We start from the raw sequence: 22,425 nt of genomic DNA on the forward strand, positions 1-22,425 counted from the left end.
GGTAATCATGTATTTCTATTATAATTGTTACTATCAGTCATTTTACCTGTTGTTTTTCAGTTTACTTGATTCCCACCTTAGAACGTGGTATTCAGTACTAAGTGTGAGAGAAAAGGAAAAAAAGAACATTTATTTTTGAATTTTTTGTTAAAGTAAGGCTAATGGAAAAAAAAATAGATCTTCTTTACCTTAGTAAATTGTTTTAACATGGTGCTAAGGTCATTAAATTGACAGACTTCTTTATAATCTTTGAGTAATTGAGGATCTTCAACCACAATCATAAAATTCTGAGTTTTGAATTATGTCACCTTTCATAGTTGTTTTTTCTTTGTGTGTGTGTGTATGTGTGTGTTTGCAAAGTCCTCTGATAGTTAACAAATGGTGTTTGCATGCTAAACAGATAGATTATTTCTTTCAAACTTTCCTGTTAATCCACTAAGCCCTAAGATGTATGATCCAAACTAGGCAACCCTCCATAAATTTGAATCAAAAAAATCATAGAAGGACAGGTCAAAACAGATTCAAACAAAAAGAATCGCACAGGCATTAAAATGGGAATGCATTACATGATGCATGCTCTGATGCCTGCTCTTTATTAGACAACTGATGTAAATTAGTATAATAGATCCAAAGGAAATATTGGCAGCATTATAAAGAGCCCATGCTTCAGTTAATGTGTTGGAGAATCTCTCTGTTATGCTGAGAGATAAGGAATTTCCATGGATTTGTACTTCATTAGTACAAGTTTTTATGCTGATGCGTGCTGATTGTGAATCAGAGAGGAAAATACCTACTGTCATTCATTGTAGTGTTGGAAGACTGTTTAACTTCTTGTACGAATTTCTAACGGCAGTGATGAGTTTGATCTAACTCCAGATGCCAGGACACAGCATTTCAAATGCCAGTAAACTCATTCTCACCTGGCATATACCCCACATAGAACAGCCACCAATCAGCATCTACCCAATATGAAACACACTGGACTCAGTACCAGGCAGGTAATGTAGGAAGAGGAAGCATTTTGTTCTGGCACAGCAGTCTTCTGTCAAATGTCTTATACCAGCAGGGTGAATAAAATTGCTCAGCCCACAAGCATTCTATTTGATCCAGTCTTATTTCTGAATTAAATCAGAAATAATAATAATAATTATTATTATTAAAAAAACCCAAACAAACAAACAAAAAAAACCTGTGCTTTTACCAGTCTCACTGTATAGAGAGACTTTTTCCAACAAAAATCTGAGCAATATAGTGATGGCATTGAGGTAGTGCTATTACCTTGAAGTCAAGAGAATATCCTATGTAGAAGGATGGTATCATTTGAGTAGAAAGTTGAACGTGGATTCAATAGTTTGAGAAGTACCCATGAGTACACCTGACTTCCAGATTATAAAAGATGTCTGGAAAGTTAAGGAAGGATGCTTTCAAATGTTAGAAGTTGTGGAAATTGGATTAATTGGATTGTCATGTGATCAAGAAAAATGAAAGATTTTGGACAGAAGTGGCATTTTAACTATTGCATTGAAATGTGGCACATAATTTTATGCTATTTCTACAATGCAGTCAGTGGCATTATATTTATTGTTTCCTGCTTTTATTATGAAGGACTCTGCTTTTCCAAAAGTAAATGAATAATGAGCTTTGCCCTTACTGAGTGCTAATCTTCAAAGCACATTAAAAATATTAATTAAACCTCAGAAAAATCCCTGTAAGAACTGTATGCAAGCATTATCATGCTTTCTCAGATGGTAAAGGCAGTTAACACTTCTCCGGTAATCCTGGAGAAAACAACTTTTATTTCCAGAAGCCCACCCAGTTGTCTTTTTTTTTTTTTTTTTAAAAAAAAAAAAAGAAAGAAAAGGCTGTGAAGTGGAAAAAATTCTGAATTTTAATAGGCCATTATATTTCTGTACCTCAAATTGGAAATGTGTGTAACGTGCTGCTCTGAATTAAAGATGATTCATTTTAAACATCCGAGGAGTTACTTTTGGTCATGGGTGAGACAGTTGCAATCTATTGCTAGTTTTCTGAACAAGGGCTGTTGTTTAAACTGTACTGAATCAAGTTCTTTAATACAAGATTTAATAAAGCAGCAGAGTGATGTTTGGCCTCGTCAGTCATTCATTGAATTAAAGGGGAAGCTTAACAGTGCTTGCAATTAATTATCTGAGATTTGCTTTTTATTATTATTATTTTTTTTTTTTAATGTAAGCTTGCAATTCTAAAATTTTAAAAGTTGCCAGTAAATCTATGATTAAGATTTTTATACTTTTGTATTACTATTGAGTCTAGAGTATTTCTTAAATCTGAACAGAGTTGTAATGTGGAGACTAATTTACATTGTGTCTGGATCTGTTTGCAATTAAATAATATATGATCATCTAGTTCTTCATGAACTAAGCTCATGAGCCTCTTGTTTGGAAACTAAAACTTCTGTTACCTAATCCTCTTATCTACTGAACATCCTCTCTCTGTTTTGAGTGTACCTACAAGTAACTTGTTCCTGAATTGGGTAACTGTATTTATTTGGGTATGGCATCTGGCAACTAAATCTTTGCACACTGTGTAAATATGCTCACGATCGCTGAAAACCAAGCTATTCTTTATATTCCTTCCTACAATTTGAGTCCTTTAGCTTTGAGTGGTGTTTCATAAGAACTGCTTTAACTCATCTGCTCCTGTTCATGAATTGTGTCAGGTTTGCTTATCCTGTTCTGTTTTTCTTGTGGCATTCATCATGAGAAAAAGGGTGGAATCTGGCTCTATTACACTTGTAGAATATTGCCAGATCTTGTATTTTATTTCTATACAGCGTATGGCTTCAGAATCTGTAGCAATCAATGTGTCCAGTTCTTTCTGCTGTCTTTAAATTAGACTTAAGTAGAATTCCAGTGAGTACAGTCTGTTTAGTGAGTTGTACTGGTTGGGAACATAGCATAGAGAATCATCCATCCTATAAAATACAGACTGACAGGAACATCAGGTTTATTGGACTTACTACTAGGTGTATCAAAGTTTGGATACATAGGTTGTTCTGAACATAATGCCTCCTATTTATTTCCATGGAAAACACAACAGATGTAAAGAACACGCTAACACTATTTGTTAGTGCAAACTCTCAGCTACAAAACACTGTTTTGCAACCATGAGCTATATATTTAGGCCAGTCAGTCTCACCTCTGTCCCTGGAAAGGTGATGGAACAGCTTGTGCTGGATGCCATCTCTAAACAATTGGAAGAAAAGGAGGTCATCAGGAGTAGTCAGCAAAGCATTTGATATTGTCTCCCACAACATCCTTATAACAAAGCTGAGGAAGTGTGGGATAGATGGGTGTCAAGTGAGGTTGGTCGGGAACTGGTTAACTGGCAGAGCTCAGAGGGTTTTCGTTGGCCGTGCAGAGTCTGGTTGGAGACCTGTAACTAGTGGTGTTCCCCAGGGGTTGGTGCTGGGTCCAGTTTTGTTCAACATCTTCATCAGTGACCTTGATGTGGGGATAGTGGCCAACCTCAGCAAGTTTGCTGATGATACAGAGTTGGGAGGATTGGCTGACACACCTGAAGGCTGTGCTGCCATTCAGTGAGACCTGGACAGGATGGAGAGCTGGGCAGTAAGCAAAGGGATGAGGTTTAACAAAAGCAAGCATAGAGTCTTGCACCTAGGGAGGAATCATTGCATGCATCATTACAGGTTGGGGGATGACCTGCTGGAGAGGAGTTCTGCTGAGAGGGACGTGTGTGTTCTGGTGGACAAAAGGTTGGCCATGAGCCAGCAGTGTGCCCTGGTGGCCAAAAAAGCCAATGGCATTCTGGGGTGCATTAAAAAGAACGTGGCCAACAGGTCGAGGGAGGTGAACCTCCCCTTCTACTCTGCCCTGCTAAGGTCTCATCTGGAATATTGTGTCCAGTTCTGGGCTCCCCAGTACAAAAAAGACAGGAATGAAAGAGTTCAACAGGGGACTACAAAAATGATGAAGGGCCTGGAGCATCTCCCCTATGAAGAAAGGTGTACAGATGACAGGTAAACAAAGGTTAAACCAGATGTTTTGTATGAAAGATTATCATGATAGAAAGATAATTAATGATAAAGGGGAAATGCTCACTGATATCAAAGTCTTGCTGTAAACTCCACAGAGGAACAACATCCAGAGAAAGAGATCCTGCCTTGGTGGTCATCAGCCTTTAAATGAGATCTGAGAGAGGTGGAGCCAAGATTCACCTGTGCTCCCGTAGCTTACTCATTGCTTGCCTCAGGTGGTTAATCAGAGGTTCAGGCTGTGATCAAGTTTCCCATATAAAAGGCTAAATGAACTGAGTCTGTTTAGCATTGAGAAAAGAAGACTGAGAGGGGGCTTGATCTAGGTCTATAAATATAAGGTGTGAGGGGGCAGAGTGGTGAGGCCAGACTCTTTTCAGCAAAGTGTGGAGACAGGAAAAGGGAAAATGGTCAGAAACTAGAGCATAGGAAGTTCCACACAAGTGTGCATAAGAACTTCTTTATGGTGAAGGGTGATGGAGCACTGGAACAGGCTGCCCAGGGGGGTTGTGGAGTCTTCTTCTCTGGAGATATTCAAGGCCTGCCTGGATGCCTACCTGTGTGACCTGGTGTAGGGAACCTGCTTTGGCAGGAGGGTTGGACTTCATGATCTCTGGAAGTTCCTTCCAACCCCTACAGTTCTGTAATAAAACTTTGTTTTACATATTTGTAACTATCTGTATTTACATCCTCAACAGTATTATAATTTTTAAAATGCATTTTATGCTTAAATTATTATTATTATTTTTTTCTTCACAGTTATGTTCTTGCTTTTGTTGGTGGTTATTGTAACTGAATTAATTCTGTAGTTGAAATTAAAGAAAAAGTTGTAAATTGCAGTATTTTTACTGGCATCTTAGCTCCACAATAGGTGAGTTGGCTCCTTGGACTAAAATTAGAATAGAACACTAAAGGAGATATTCATTTCTTTAAGGTCATTTGGCAGTCTGTGCCTAGAGGGCTATAACATACCTCTATAATGGCTTATTGAGCACAACCTAATAAAGGAAAAAATTGCTGCTAGGGTCTTGTGCCAAGAGCCTCCAGTTTTCTGAATATAAGTAAGCTTTTTATCTATTGAACTACAGCAGCAGAGGTGTTCAAGTGAAGAGTATACCTTTTGAAACAAAAGATTATATTCTGTATGGAACCGGTTCTGTATTTGGCATAATGACTCTGTGATTCAGTAGGTTTTGTTGGTTTTTTTTCTATTTTTTTTTCTTTTCATTCTTTTATAATGGCAATATATCTCTTCTCTCTATAATGGCAATAAATGTCTCTGGAAGAGCTGTCATCAGTTTGTTTGGGATTATGTAGGATAAAAAAAATCAATGACAAGATAGAGAATGCAATAACATAAGAACACAGGATGGTGTATTTGTTGTTGTTTTCTTTCTTTGAGATAAATTAGTTAATTTCTTTCATCTTAGAAGTATTTGCACTTCAGTGGGGTCTGTTGTTGTTTTTCTATTTTTCATTGAAGCCACACTGTACATTTACAGTCTTTGTTGTTGTTTGTTGTTGTTTGTTTGCTTGTTTTTGTGCCCAGAGTATTTATCAGGCAGGGCAGAGAGGGCTTTGGTTTTCTTTTTCTTTTTGATACTGAAATCCAGAAATCAGTTATCGAAATGACTTAGTAAGGAGAGAGCATGGTAGGAGACACAGAAAACCAACTGTCTGATGTGCATCTGCCTGTGCGTTTTGCAGTACTGATCAAAACCAGAAGATACAACTTGCTAACTTATAAAACTGAGAATATGAGTACTGCTGAGTGAGAAGAAATAAAAACAGTGTGTCTTTGTAGACAGACTCTTTTCTCATGCTTGCTCTCTGAGCATCACTTTTAGTGCCTTTTTGGATTTTGATGAAATCTATGCTATCCTTCTTTGGTCTTTGGGAAAAATCTCTCTTTTCTTCATTTGTAAGGCTTGTGCTGGGATCCATTTATGTTCTTTTCTAGAATCTCTCACTTAGTTTGTGCTGCTAGCCCATACTTTGCTCTCCTGACTCCACATGTACTATAGGAACACCTCATGACATCTTAAGTGACTTTTAAAGCCAGAGCAATCTTCTCACTCTCCTGTGTCTTGCACCTCAACTAGAGGTTCTAGACTATTCAGCCAGAATAATATGAATGGAGAGATTCCCTTTATGGAGAGCAATCTCACCTTCTCTTGATAGACACTATATACATATATGCGTTACAAGAGAGAATATACATACCGTGTATTATCTATAGCAATACATAGTATTTGGAATCCATAATAGTATACAGCAATGTTAATAGAAGTCCATCCTGTAAATAAATCATATCTCTAAACAAATAAAGCATATACTTTCCATCAAACTTGACACAACACAAAAATTTTAGATCAGGAAAACTGTTTTGCCACTATTAAAACTGAATTTCTTTTTAATCTGACATTACAGTCTCATGCTCGCTTTTTTGTTTTGATGCCAGTTCCTAAACAGGTAAATGTGGAAGTTTTTCTAGGACTTTCTTGCTACTTCAGCAATGGACAGAAGAACGTTCCTACTATGTGTACAACAGGGAGTGAGGACTCAGGAAAGAATAGAATACCAGTACTTTGTGGTAGACCTGAATGATACCCAAGCATTTGCAGCCTTGCTTTGTTTATTTACTTATGCATATATTCTGCTTTTGGTTTGCATGCAAATGAAGAAAAAATGAATTTGTTTGTTCTGATAGAGCAATGAGTGTACATCAGAATATAATAGTAGACTTGTCTCCTTTTCCAGAAGGCTGTTTTTATTGCTCTTTCAGATAATTTATTTTAATTTGCTTGACTGCAAAATTAAAAGAAAGCATTACTTAAATAGTCAATAGTATTCTTACAGACTGTTTTACAAGTGTGTAGCAGGTTATTAAGCTCAGAGCAGTGCTGGTTTTGATGTCTGTTTAGCTCGACAAATTAGCTTTAGCTCATAAATCCTCAGGGTGTGTGTACTCCTTATCACAAGCTGGGGTGGAAGAAACAAGAACTTATTATGGCAATTCATTGAATAAAACAATTTTTCATAGAGCATGGGAAAACTGCAGAGTTGAAGTCCTTTCAGAACAGGTTTGTTTCATTTCTGCTCATTAATACTAATTACACAAAGAGGTCCATCAGATGCCATTTTAAAATTGTCAACATCTGCCTCCAGAAGTGTTTACAGTCATTTTGATACATTACTGTACTTCAGTAGTTTAATGTGGAACAGCAAAAACTATGTTTACAGTCATTCACACAGAATTACAGTAGAAAGAGTTTAGAATAATATCAGAAAACTCAGATGAGCTGAATTGTATTAGTTATTAGTTTCATTGTTTATAAAGCTTTCTTTGTGTTGATGTTATGCTGAATTTTATATTTTAAATTCCTATAATTCTTTCATAGATTCAGATTGTGCGGCCAAACTGAAATAGTACATCCATATGGCTGGACCTTGCAGATGAGTTCAATTTATTTAGTAGCATATTTGATTAAGCTGATCTTTGATTGGAACTATGTTTAGGATTTACTATCAAGTTTCTTTGAGTAACAATTTTTCTTTGTGATATAACTATAAATTTATCTGTTTTATAGGAATCACTGTAATCTTACGTAATTCTGCATTTTGTTAAAATGTTATTCAGGAATAAATAAGATGCTGTCAAAATCTTTAATGAATTCTAATGTTTCTAAGGAGCTTATCCATTTCTACTAAAACTCTTGAGTGCACATTATCTGTTCAGGAAATGTTTAATAATGTTCATGAATATGCAGTCTGGGTATTCACATAAAAAGGAATTTTCCATTCTTTAATTAAGTTCTTCTGAGGAAGTCTGGAAATCAACTGTCAGTGGTAGGCAAGATGTTTAGGTGTTGTTTGTTAAAGCAGCAGCCAACAGCAGGCTGTACAAGCTAACTCACATCAGCTCTTGTTAGATGATCCCTGACAAAGTTTTCCCCTGAAGAAGAGCCTGAGAATCAAAAGGGAGCAGGTCATCCTGTTACAGGAGGCATCAGAAACAGCTGAGCCTCATCCAAGTCAAAGAGCAAAATAAAGATGAATGCTACTGGAGACCACCTCCTGCAGAAGATGCAGGCATTCCTTTACTAACCTAACTTCATGTCTTGATATCTTTGGAGAGTTGCTGCTTTCCAGGCTTTTCACAGGTTGCAGAGATACCTGCAGTGTCCAAACTCAGGTTACTATATCTTGCTGCTCATCCATGAGAGCAACAGTGGTACAAATAGAGTGACTGTGGAGGTATGAAGAGTGTAGGGGCCAGATGGTGTTCCCTTTTGTCCTTGTTGGTAAACAAGAAAGGCTCAAAAATGGAGTAGACAAATTTTTACATCAACATCTGTCTTCACAGGTTAAATGAAGACATGTTTGGGTGATAGCACAAGGAGAGGGTTATTTCAGCTCCTCCGCATATGAAAACCAGTACGTGCGTGACATTGATATGGGAAGTAAGTGAGAAGACTTGGAAGTCCATGGTCTTGGAAGTCCATAGAAGTCCAGCTCCTACAGAGCTGTGTCCTCATTGGGACTGCAGAAGCATGAGGTTGCTCTCACAATTGTGCTGCGATGTAAGAATATCAGCTTTCAGGAAAGATGGACTGAGAACATGGGGGAGGGAAGTTGTACCCATTCAGAAATTTGATTGGAGAAAGCATGAGGAAGGAAAGAGGAAAACCAGCAAATACAGAAGCATCTTGTTTTCTGCAGCTGCAGTAGAAGGTTATCCTTGGATTTGTTATTTATGCAAAATGTCAGGTTACCTAAGAGTAATGGATTAGAACTTTTTATGTACTAGTCAAGTAGGAACTGAAATGATGTTATTGACTCATGGCATAGTGGCCACCAGTCACAAGAAGTTCTGATGGTAGTGATTTTTTCCATTCTTTTCTTTGAGTTTTGTTCAAAGGAGTAACCTAGAGGTGAGACACCTCATTGTGAGCCTCTGATGTGTTTGTTTTCCTTTTTGGAAGGTTTGGGTTTTCCCCTGTAGCTACCTTATTTGAGTACTCTAATTGCACACCACAGAGCAACAGAAAATTTCCAGTTCTTCAGTGGATTTCTGATACTCGTTAAACCAATTTATTTATAATGTTCCTCTGCTGTTATTTATTTATTTTTTTTTTTCCCTCCTAAACACCTGGTGTGATGTCTGACGTAGTATTAAAATAAGAAACAAATAATAATAGTTGAGGGGGGAAAAAGAAAAAATTAAACTCTACCATAAATCAGTAATTTATCACTGTTATAAATATAAACACTGTTATAAAATAAATCACTGTTGGGTAATTTGTTTATTCCAGGACATTATGAGAAATTTTTGCTGTCTGTGACATACAAACTTTTTTTTTTTTTTTTTTTTTTTTTTTTTAAAGTACAGTCAATACAAAACATTTATGATAATCCATCTTAAAAGACTACCCAGAGTTTCTGATCTATTTCTTCCATGTTTTCTTTAGAAGTAACTTTAGAAAGCTGTAGCATTTGAGTAAAGGCTTGTCGAATACAAACTTGATAAATGTATGTTCTTTCAATGTTCATCAAGAATGATACTCTGCCAATTCTGCCTATTCATTGTTTGCTAGGAAAACACAGAAACTGGAAAACTTATGTTTTTCAAAACGTTTTCCTTTGATTTTTCTTGCTTTATTTTCCTGTTGCTTTCTAGGTATAGGATATTTTATCTTTACATTATTTGCCGGTTTAGTACCTTTCTTACAACTTTTTTTCATTAAATAACCTTGTTAGCACTGAATTTTCAGTGGAAGGGATAAATACTTTCGCAGAGAGCAAGGACCTTTGTACACTACAATTGCATCTCTTTGAATCCAAAATGATAGTGTTCATGAGACTTAATATCTTATTAACAGAGTAATATCCAGGAGTCAAATGTGATTACAAGAATACAGTTACATTCCAGGGGCTAGAAACTTGATCAAAATGTATTGTTTGCAGTGCCACAGCTGCAGCGCTTAAAATAAGTGTAATTTTCACTTGCCTGAGTGGTCTGACTGGAAGGTAGAGTCTACATGTAATTGAAAGATTTGGGGGATTTAGTTTGCCACCATTGTCCTTGAGTTTGATGTTGCTTTTACTCTATTTTTTCTCCACATTAATAGTAATAAAGAACAGTTGTGTTCATACTTCTCTGTTGTTTCCCACTTTAAGACTATAAGCTCTTCTGTTTCACTACTTGTTTAGTGGTTTTGAACATTTAATCTGTTCATAACTGTACAGTTGTGTACATTTAATCAGTTCATAACTGTACATAGAATTCCAGATTCGTATTAATGCCTTGTGCAATAAGGTCAGTATTCTGTTTCTTGAAAAGGAGTCAGGTTTTTCTTTTGAGATAGATATTTGAAAAAACAAACAAGAAAACACCCTGCTAATCAAATAATATAGTTTTCTCCTTTCCATATTGGAATTTATTTATTTATTTATTTATTTATTTATTTTTTAATCCTCAGACTCTCTAAATTTATTTGTGGAAAGTAAATCACCATTTCTAGGCCTTTTGTTTTTAAGTCCAAATTATTGCAATAACCTACCATTAAAATCTGTCTTACAAGCAATAATTATTTTCCTAAACTACTATAGTGCATGTACTTGTATTTCATGTATTTCAACCTATTCTGGGGAGTGAAGATCATGGAGAAAACATTTACTTGGGAATTAAGAAAAATGTGAGAAAACCTCATAACAGTGAAGATGAAAATGTGCATATTATATTGGCTAATACTGTAAAGATGATTTCAGTAATCTCTTACAGGTCTTTCCTTCAGGATGTGCTTTTCCTGTTATCCAGGGATACTTGAGCTTGTTAGTGAAGGAACTGTTATTAATAATATTAGGTAGAATTGTTTCTGTTCAAGCGTGCAGTAAAGCATTACAACGCTGCTAGATAATAGCAAACAGACTCTAATAAATCAACTGTTTAGGATCCAAAGTTCTAATAACTATTTTTCATGTATTACATCAATATAATACATTCATATTGAAACTTGCTATGTGTATTTTAATGTTTATTTGGCACATGCATAATATACCATTTGGAATCCAAGTCACATCAGATCACTATTGCAGTACATACAAATATTACAGCTTGCAGAGTAGTTGTTCAAGTTATGATGTCCTCAAACACAGATTGGCTCAACTCAGCTGTAGGATTTCTTGCTCTTATAGCCCAAACTGTATCCTGGGCTGCATCTAAAGAAGCATGATCAGGAGGTCAATGGAGGTGACCCTTCTCTATGTTCTGTTGGTGAGATGTGACCCAGAGTGTTGCATCCTGATATAGAGTCCTCAGTACAGGAGAGACATGAACCTGTTGGAGATCATCCAGAGGAGGGCCACCAAGAGATGGAACACTTCCCCCATAAGGACAGGCTGAGAGCTGGGGCAGTTCAGCCTGGAGAAAAGAAGGCTCTGGGGAGACCTAGAGTGATATTTCAGTATCTGAAAGGCAACAATCGGACAGAAGGTGACAGACTCTTTAACAGGGTTTTCTGTGGAAGGACAAAGGAAAACGACATCAAACTAAAGAGGGGAGATTTCGATTGGATGTAAGGAAGAAGTTTTTTACAGTAAGAGTGATGAGGCACTGACACAGGTTGCCCAGAGAAGTGGTGGATGTCACATCCCTGGAGACATTCCAGGTCATGCTGGACCAGGTTCTAGATCCTGATGTAGCTGTGTCTCTGTACTTTGTGGGGGAGTTGGACTAGATAGCCTTTAAGAGTCCCTTCCAACTCAAAGGGTTCTATGATTCTGTGATTTTAAATTCTCGTTAGGGTCTTTCATGCTGCCCCAGACTCGTCACTGTCATGTACAATTATATTTAGTTCATAAGGCTGAGTCTTATACTCCCTTGTTTTAACAGGGCTACTAAGATGTTGATTTTATGAGTTGAAAATATATTAACGGCTTTCAAAATACCTTGCTTTACCTTTGGCTGTTTCTCTACTTCCCCAGCACCAGCAAAATATAAAATTGCATTTATGTTGGCTTTCTCAAAACAAATTCTCATTTTCATTCATATAGTTACTCCAGTATTTATTTGCATCCTGAAATGACATTGGCACTTCACATATGGTTCATTGGCATATACTCAAGGAGAACTCTATTTGGGACCTTTACAGGTTTTGTTGAAGCAATTTTCTCCCATGGGCAACTTCTTCACTGCTCTGCACCCCACCTAGGCACAGATGTTCTGTTTAGTAGCTACTATGCCAGAGACTGTTTGAAAAAGTAATTTTTTTTCTTGTTCTATTTATATAATGTTAAAGATAGGAAACAGATAGTCAGATACTCTACGGAAAACACTGTACTGGACAGAAAAGCAAAGGTATGCTAACTTAATCTTTTTTACTAAGAAGAACAATGAAGTAAGTAATGAAAAAGGGATTATAATAAATGTAGAACAGGTTATCTCAAAACAATTTGCTATCTCAAAACTGATTACTATGCCACAGACACTAAGCTATTGCTTGGGGTTATATTCACTAGTATCTTTTCTGAATGTATTTAATAACTTGATTGTGAAGTGAAGGGAGGATAGGAGCTTACTGTGCCCTGAGCAGAACGGCATCCCAGTATGTGGCCTAATAGACTCAGCACGGCTTTAATTTAAGATCTGCTTGTAATTTAAAAAATTAAAAATGGAAAAAAAAAAAAAATAGCAAAATATATTCTTCCACACAATGCATCAGAAATGCTAATAGAAGTTTACCTTTGCAAAACATCAGCCAATGTTTCCAGATGAAAACTTATTATAATATCTCAAAACAACATTGTGAGCTTGTGGTTTTTTGTTTGTCCAATATTCTCCCCTTAGATAATTACATTTAAGGTGTCTTTGTTTGTTTGCTTCTGTAATTATTAAACAATTATGTTTGAATAATTTGCTGGAGGCAGGCAGGAAATAATTGATCAAAACTCTCAATTTAAAAAATGATAGGTATGGCATGTATTGTATATGCATTGTATTATTTCACAATTATGTATTTACTGTATTCTTCATATAATATTCTAATTCAAATTAAAAATCCTTCCTCTTTTACAAGAAATCTTTAAAATTATTATTTTATTTTATTTTTTGCACTTTTATGTAGGAATAGCTGGGATTATATATGAAATTGAGTTACTTGTGTTTTTACAAAACACACTTTTTAAGGTGACTTTTTTGTCAGTTACAGTTAGTGTTTTTAAAGACTTCACTTAGCTTGTGTACACGTTTTGCATGTAAGAGCCAATATTAACTAAGGACTGGCCTTCCTTTAGGTGCTTGAGTAACATATCCAGTATGAGTTAGCAAGAAACTTACTCTTTGAATTTAAAAGTGGTGCATGTCAAATCAATCTCTAGTGATTAACTCTTGGCAAGAATTTAAGTCAAATATGTAATGTGTAACAAGAATTTATAGTTAATTATGTTCTCTAATGTCTTGGAAAGATATTGAAAGATTATCTGTTTATTTTCCTTTTTTTACCCTGTGAAAGTATGATCTGTTAACCATAACAAATGTGGATTACATCTGTGAACAACGCTCTGGTCCATGTTAATGAAAAACTGTTTTTTTTAATTTGATGTAGTATTGTTTGCAATACATTTAAAATTTTATTTTATTTAATGTTATTTTATTTTTTTATGGAGTGTGATATATTTAACCAGTTTACAACTGAGGTTGACCTCAACTTAGTGCTTTTTCTGCTTCTGTTTCAGGAGTTCTCAGACCTTCTGTTGCTTTTTTTTTTTTTTTTTTTTTTTTTTTTAAATCAGCACAAAAGTAGGAACAGCTTATTGTTAATTTACATCCAAATAAGTCTGTGTTTGGTATTTTTTTGTTGTTTATTTTTCTATTTGCTTTTCTCAAATTTCATACAGAATCAGTTGTCCTTGGTGCTCTAGGGGCGAACATAATCAGTGATTATACTGACTTAGTTCTTGTAAGTTTTTAGCAATTAAAAAGGTGTGGTGTTTGCACCTAAATTTTGTAGGATAGTCATTGTACAATGACAACATTTTTATTTTTTTTTACTTTGTATGTGCGTCTACAGCCAGTGCAGTTAAGCAAAATCTTCCCAGTGTATCATTAACTGATAATCTGGAATCAGGTGGAATTACTACTGTGTAGCTTTTGTAGAACAACTGCAGATAGTTTTATGAAATTCTATGGCAGAAGTATTTTAAGTCTTTTATTATTATTGCTGTAGTTGTCACACTGAGTGACGTCCTGTGACAAGGATTGGTAAGACAGAAATGCCTAAGGAAATAACTTTACTTTTATAAACGGTTAACTTTGCAAAATGACAGATGTATGATATTTTGAAACTCTGGCCTGGGTCTTTTTTTCATTTATCAAATATTCATATCATAATAATTATATCTACTTTTCTTAATTATTTTGTACAATATTCCCGAGTTCAGTTATTATTCTGGGTAATTTGTTTTGTCTTCCCTTATTTTCATCACTCTTCACTAGGTAGTAGTTTATAGTGTGTGTTTTAGTTCTTTTTCTCCCTCCTTCCCTTACCTCACCTTATATCAACCTCAGCAATAAAAGGTTTTGAATATGTGAACTGCAGCTTTCAGCAATTCAAGTTAATAGAATGCATTCAGTGCATTTTATTTCCTAGCAAACTGATGAATGTTATGCTCACTGCTATTAAAATCCTACTATTTTCTCTCTAATAAAAAAAAATATATATATTACATGTATGTTACAATATTAACTAATTTGTGCCTACTTAATCAAGATAATATTTTGTTGCATTACAATTTATTTTTTTTCCCCTATATTGCAGTTCTTTTTTTTTTTTTTCTATATTTGTGTTTTACTGTTATAAATGTTTACCATTTATGCTAGAAAGAGCAACAAAAGTTAGAATCTTACAGAATATGTGTTTAAGAGTGTAAGGAAACTGATGGATCAACTTTACCACTTAGTCTAAGTGTGATTTTGCAGATTTCAAAACCAGAGGTCTTGGCTGAATAAACTTGACATTACAGTTCTTGCTTATGAGTTCAAGATTCATTTACACATACACAGCAAGTCAGAACAGACATTCAGGCAGATATGCGGTATTCTCTGTTTCTGAGTTGTTTAATACCAGATACATTTGAATTCTGTAACCTTTTATTCCCTCAAATCCTGTCCTGTCTTTATAATTTTGAAAGGTAAGCACAAATATATTAATCTTTTGAAAAGATTTTCTTGATGCAGCTTTTGCGAGTACATTCAGTAGAACCTACAAAACGTGACTGTATCTTGAAGATATTCTGTACATTTGAACCATAAGGTTTGAATGTCTACTTACTTAAGGAAATGTTTACTGAAAAGTTGATGGTATTTTAATCAGGGAATTTCAAATTTAGTTCCACTCTCACTTCATTTCTGTACATGCATTTTTTACCTTCCATTATCAGTTCCTTTTTTTTTCAAACTATGACATATAGCAGCCAATAGTAATAATCAATGTGTAGGGTTTAAAATTTATTATTTTCTGTATTCCACATGTTATGATTACCTGAAAATCCTACATATCTGTTTTGAGAACAAAAGATTTCTTGTATGTGTATGACTTGTTTTATTTTGCTACTCAGCGCTGCATAAATTTAAATGTGTTTCGGAATTTGTCTCTCAAATGGTAAAGGAATTGTATCGACAATTTATATACAGCAATGCAAAATCTCTGACAATGCAGTGGATATTTAAGCTTTTGCCTTATAAAGTTACTTTGTTACCAGTCTCATGCAAAGAGGGAGTTGAATCTGCACAAATAACATCAGAGTTATCTGGTTATAGCTTTGAGAAAGCAAAATACTAAGGGATGGGAATGGGTATGTCACTTATAAGTAAATGTGTCTTAAAACTGTAAGCAGTATTTGGATGATTTTTTGTTGTTTGCAATCTGTGTGGCTGTATTTACATAATAAAACACTGCATTAAAAATGGTGGATTTTGTTCCTGTCGGTAGCTGTGTACAGTATATGTGCATTGCAGGAGCTTATTTAGGTGTTTTATATCATCTTCAATTTCACTTATGTCTTAAAAGGGATTCTTTCCTCTTGATCTGTAAATTTTGAAAAGGAATTGCTTATGGACAGAACATAAGGTGACAAGGGCAAACCACTCATGAACTGACTTGTGGATCCATTTTGAAGAGTTTGACTTTTTTGCTGTGTATGTATTTAGTTCTTTGGCACTACATCCTCCAGAGAGTGACTAGTTTCAGAACGTTTCAGATTTATTGCAGTCACCGATCCTTAACAGCCAACTAAGTAAAATTAAGTTATTTAGACTTGTAATTATGATTGCTGAAAAGTGGAGAAAATTTGCTTATAAAAATCAAACTGGATTGAAATTTATTGGGCAAATTGCATTGAGTAAAACTTGTAATACCCTTTTAAAAGCAGCAACCCTTAATCAGAGGTGGATTGCTGTTTATTTCACAGTTCTAATTCTCTGAGGTGAAACCTGATTCCTCCTGTTCCTTTGAGACTTGTTTGCCAGGCAGCTGTGACTCCAGATGAGCAGAACCTTTTACTAATGAAAATTCATAGTGGAGATGTAGCTATTCTGGAGCCTCCCTAGTACCAGACAAGTTTTTCAGCCTGTGTTTCGGAAGCAGAAAGTGTTGTTGTATTTCTCTTGACTTTTTCAAATGGACTGTCTAGCCAAGTATTTGGTGGATGGAAGGAAAGTGAGAGGGAGGCTTACTAAATACCTCCCCTTGAGACACTGGTCTTCAAGCATCTCTAGTCAGAGAGAATTCTTCTTCAAGGAAAGCATGTGAAGTCAGGGCCCTGTTCTGTATCTGAGGAAGTAAGCACCTTCTGCAGCAAAGACAATAAACTAAAGAAAAGCTCACTGTTTTCAATAATATTAATCTGCAAGCATGAAATTTTCAACAATAGAATATTCCTCCCAGTAGCTACTGGAAATCCATGCTGGATATTTTTCCTATACTGTTGTATTACGCTGTTGTTAAGGAACTGGAATCCTTCTCAGAGCTCTCCAAAGTATTTAAGATTCTTGTTAAATGAAGATATTAATATTATAATTTGTGTTAAGGTTATAAAATTTCCTATTTTAAAATCTCTTGACTTGTAGCCTAACTTGCCTCTGTTACTCTAAGTTCTTTTAATTCCTGTTGTGGATGATTGCTGTCAAGAAAATGAATGGAAATATAAAGGAAGTGATGTTTCTGAATTGGATTTGGAAAACATGACTTGTTGTTGAAAATAATAATAATCATGAATGATTCTTTTATTTAATGGTTTTTAGTTTTTCTCTATAAACTAGTATCTCAATATTGGCATAGTTTAACATATTTGGGTTAATTCATTTTAGAGATGATTTGTTAAAGAAAATTTTCAGACAGTATAGGTCAGCCTGACAGATTTTGCCTCAAGAAAAGAGAAAAGGCATATTTCCTCTGAACTGGTGAACTTCCTTGCAAGGAAGTGCAGAAACTTAAATTTATTCTCTGTCTGTCTGTTAGGACTTCAAATATGAGTCAGTCTAACAGGTGGTAAAAAGAATATATTAAAATAGGAATCAGGCAGTAAAACATGAAGGCAAAGGCATAATGCAGGATAACAGAAATCTTTGTAACTCTGATACTTTAAGAGCCTCCAAAGAAATATTTGCTGAGATTGAAATTCCATAATTTGTACCAATGGTTATTTATCTGTTTGTTGTGATTACATTTTTTTTTTTTTTTCTATTTACCAGTGGAGCCTGACAGTTGCCTTTTATTTGTCAGGTAAACCGGGTGAACAGTTTTTGGTACATACATTATTGTTTATAAGATATTAGATTTATTTATTTTGTGAGGTATTGATACATAGATATGTAGATACATGCAATGTATTTAAAGTTTAAGTTTTTTTTGTTTTTTTTTTTTGTTTTTTTTTTTTTTTTTTTTTTTTTTATATTAAACTATTTGGTTACCAAAACAATTTAAAAAGGAAAATAATTAACAACAAATGAAAAAATCACAGCTGGCAAAAATGCTTGTTCTCTTTCAGAATACATCCATATATTTATAAAGACACGGATATTCATGTAAACATCAGTTAAGAGTAGACACCTAGGAGACGTAAATGTTGTTTGTTTAAAATATTAATGAGAAGACAAGATGATGGTGATAACAGAATATTTCTAGTAAAGCATGTGAAGGCAGAGGGCTGTAGTTTGGTTTGAGATGGATAAGCCATGTGCATTTTTTTAAATGAGCAAATTGTGTGTACTGTGATAATACATGTGCATATGGAAGGGGGTGGGGAGGGAATTGTGACAATTTTCTTCAAGCTGTTTTTGTAGAATTAAATGTTTAACTCTTATAAAGCAAGGGTGTGGAAATAAGACAAAAATCCAAACTAAAAACATTGATAGGACATATCTGTTGAGCCACATATTTTGTCTCAGTTTCTGAATTTATGGGAAGCATTCTGTTTTCTCAAAAGGAAGAATTAGATTCCACCTTCTAGCATTACTGAGTCTGCCAGAGTATATTAACAACTGTGTTATTTTTTCCTTTACAGAAATCTTAGTTAAGCCAGTGTTAATTTAACACAATCACATAATGATTTAACACAATCACATAATGATAATGGTTGGGAGAGGTATCTGGAGGTATGCCCTGAGTAGATTGCCCAGGCCCAAGTCCCAGCAACTTTTGAAGATCTCCATGGATGAGAATCCACAACATCTCTGTGCAACCTGGACAGTATAAATTCAGAGCTTCTGGTTTCTCCTAGCTCTCAGGTGAAACATGTATGGACTTAGGCTGGAAATGAAATTTAGTATTTTTTACATTTTTATTTTCTAGAAGAAGGGTGGGAGCTGAACTTTAGTGCAAAATAACAGCAGCTAACATAACTTACCTTCTTATAGAAATGGCTAGTGGTGTTGTTCTGTTTTGGTTGTGATAAAGTTAATACTTTTCATAGTAGTGCATATGGTGCTATGTTTTGAATTTATAATAGAGTTGTGCTCATAGCACAAAGACATCTTAGTTGTTTCTGAGCAGTGGCTGCACAGAATCAAGGTCTGCTAGGGAGTAGGCTGTGACTGCACAAGAAGCTGGTGAGGAACACAGTCAGCACAGCTGACCCATACAAGTTAAAGGGATATTCCATATCATATGATGTCATGCTCAGCAGTAAAGCTGGGATGAGTTGGTCAGTGAGGCTACAGTTGCTCAAGGACTGTCTGGGTATTGTTAGTGCAATTGTGTTGTTCATCACTTGCTTTTTCCTTTGGTTGTGCTTCTTTTTTCTTCAGCCTTTTTATCTTGCTTATTAAACTATCTTTTTCAAGTCACAAGCCTTCTAACTTTTGTCCTTCTGATTATTTTCCTTCCACATCCAATTTGGTTTAAGGCCAGGTATTAAGCAAGAAGCTGTATACCATGTAGCTGCTGGGTTTAATGTACTGGGGTTATGTCACAGCAAATGTTGACTCAAGATGAAACTCTTCTAATTATTTATATATATGTATATATAAATATATACTCATGATTAAATACATTATTAAAATGTCTGAATTCCATGTTTCTTAGAAATATAAATGTTATATACCTATGTTAGAGGTTGGAATTGTTTTGAGTGAACTCATTAACAGGGTTCTTTCCTCCCCATATAACTGTTGCTTCCAATGATTAAATAATATTGAGGAAATGTACAGAGCATGACTTTGAAAATGTGATTGTCTATTTTATTTTTTTTTTCCAGTAGTGTTTATATAGTGCAAGAAAATGTAGCTTTTCCTATGTCTAATTGTGCTTAATGAGGATCATGCTGTCAAATTGCATACTATGTGCATTTTCATTAAAGGAATATAGGACGAAAGTTCGTGTTGAATGAGAAAACAAAATTACCATTTTAAACTTTGGCTTTTTCATATTGGTATGCAAGTTTGGTCCACAGTTTTGGAATTGATTTTGAGGTTCTAATTGGTCTCTAGAGAACTCACATGGACAATAGATCACTCATTAGGCTATAAACTTTTTATGAAGTTGATTAGCTATTTTCTCATGCACGCTGTCTAATTTAGAAACTGAAATGATGCATGTTAATTTGCCTTCCAGACGTTGCAACTGCCTGTCCAGATAAGAAGTCCATCTTAATGTATGTGACTTCCCTTTTCCAAGTTCTGCCACAGCAAGTCACTATGGAGGCTATCAGGGAGGTGGAAATGCTGCCACGACACTCAAGGGTCACTAGGGAAGAGCACATACAAGTACACCAACAGCATTTTTCACAAGAGGTGAGTTGTCATTCTTTTCTGCATTCATCTTGCTTCTCTAAAGTAATTTCCTTTTATCTGCCCCAAAAATTTGTTGTTAGTTGCCAATGGAAGGCAAAAAGTCCCTTTCCAATGTACTTCTGTACTGTTTTTCACTCTGCACCTGGCTGTTTAAAGTAACTTCTGAAGAACTAAGTGCTTTGCAGTTTCCTTTTACAGCACTGGATATTTTGTCTGTCAAAGTGTGCTAGAAGAAATAACATAAAACCTGGAGAAAGTTTTACATTCTAAACACAGATGTATTAGAGCCTATTTTGCCTTTTTCAGCTGCTGCCATTTTTCCACATTCATGACACATTTTTAATTACATTTTTTTTAAGCCTTTCTTTTATACTGACTTGCTTTTTAAGTCTGTTCTCAGCTCACAGTTGGCTGCTCAGAAAGCTCAAGTAATCCCTGGAGTTAATTATTCTACCTTTTCCAGTTACATTTGTGACTGAAATCATCAGTTGAAATTGATTAGTGGATTTTAGGCCCGGTGTACTTGTTGTGAATATAATCTCTCCTTTTATGGGACGCTCAGTACAAGCAGATGAGTATTAGATTTGTTTATTCAGGGTCTGCCAGAAGATCAAATGTTTGGGTTGTTTGTTTTTTTTTTTTGTTGTTTTGTTTGTTTGTTTCTTTGTTAGCTTTTCCCATTTACTTATAAGAAATTTTCAATTTGTATTGGTATTCTGCTTGCACTGAGTCCTGAAACTTTGTACCTTTTGAGGAGAGATGGCAAATTTAATGCTTTACCAATTTTGGCAGCAAAATATTAATGCTACCCTTGACAGATAGAACTGCTGATGCCCTTTCTTCATTTACTTTTAAAATCATTGTTTTACTTCTAAAATATGTTCATATCCATATAGCTGTTATTTCCACCTCTGATTTCTTCTTCATAGATCACAGTCAATATACCCCAGAGACCTTCACCTTCTCCTAAACCACGGTTCAAAACTTATGCATATGCACAAACTGCATATGTCATACCCCCTGACCAAAAAAGGAGGCAGGTTCCTCCACAGGTCTGTCAATATTGCTATTTTTTTTTTATTTTTTTTTTCAAATTTGTTCTGTTGAGCTTGAGGCTGGAGTGAAAGCTTGTGCAATGTGCTTATATCTGATCTTGATGAGCCACTTTTCCCAATTGGTTTTACTGTTGTTTGTTTTTTAGCATCTGTCTAGTATTTACTTTTTGTTCTAAACTTCAGCATGGCTGGCCAGAAATGTTATGCTGACTGCTAAGGATGAAGAAAATTCAAACACTGATGCTGTTTTAGAATTCTAATCTTCTTCCTTTAGTCACTTTTGTAAATAGTACGTATGTTGACTTTAAAGAACACTAAAAGAACAAACTAAACACACGTATTTGGCATCTCATTGTTATTAAACTTGTATCTAGGATTGAATAAAAAAAAAAAAAAACAAAACAAGAACCACTGATTTTCTGTTATTTTCCAACTCATATTTTTTTAAAGAAATTTATATTTTTCAAAAGATTACCAAAGTTGGAAAAAAGACACAAACAAAAACAAAAAACAAAAAAACAATAAATTTAATATTTTTATACAAATTGTATTATAAAATCAATCATTTTAATAAAAAATGGCACCATATCAACATTTCAGGTAGGGATTCTTGGATATTTGTTATTGTTCTTATTTACGTTCTTATTTACTTATTTTATTCTTACTTAGCTTCAGTAGTTCAATCTTATTTGTTTCAACCAGTCCTCATAATAATATTTCAGTATTTAGATTTCTGTAACTTTTGACAAATGGGAGAGCCAAATATTGTGCTTTACTTTCATTATTGGGAAAAAAAATAAAAAAATAAAAAAGCATTTATCTGACACTGCATTTTGAGTATGCTGTCTAACCTCTAAAAATATATTTCAAATTTACATTTTAATTTTACAGTGTTTCTGAATCTACTCTTCAAGTGACAGATATTTTACTGGATAACTTCCTTTAAGTATTCCAGGAAAATAAAACTGCACACATCTGCATGAGCCCTGTTATGTTGCACTAACATCAAATGTGTTGCAATGGTGATTGAAAACCGCATTTATTTAAAC

At 34.8% G+C, this 22,425-nt stretch overlaps 1 protein-coding gene across 44 annotated transcripts in view; it reads left to right on the plus strand.

The window, feature by feature from the left end:
* DMD (dystrophin) overlaps window positions 1–22,425 on the plus strand; it is a 1,121,556-nt gene that overhangs the window by 401,186 nt on the left and 697,945 nt on the right. For 33 of the 44 annotated variants that reach the window (XM_085549432.1, XM_085549489.1, XM_085549499.1 and 30 more), the window contains exons 8-9: window positions 20,143–20,321; window positions 21,251–21,373. In XM_085549432.1, coding sequence (XP_085405558.1) covers window positions 20,143–20,321; window positions 21,251–21,373 — 302 coding nt within the window. The remainder of the gene's footprint in view (window positions 1–20,142; window positions 20,322–21,250; window positions 21,374–22,425) is intronic. The other 11 variants (XM_085549559.1, XM_085549552.1, XM_015884270.3 and 8 more) reach the window with 1 other exon arrangement.

This window comes from Coturnix japonica, chromosome 1 (genome assembly GCF_054131305.1).
Source record: "Coturnix japonica strain WE chromosome 1, WE-NBRP24, whole genome shotgun sequence".
NCBI classification, from domain to species: domain Eukaryota; kingdom Metazoa; phylum Chordata; class Aves; order Galliformes; family Phasianidae; genus Coturnix; species Coturnix japonica.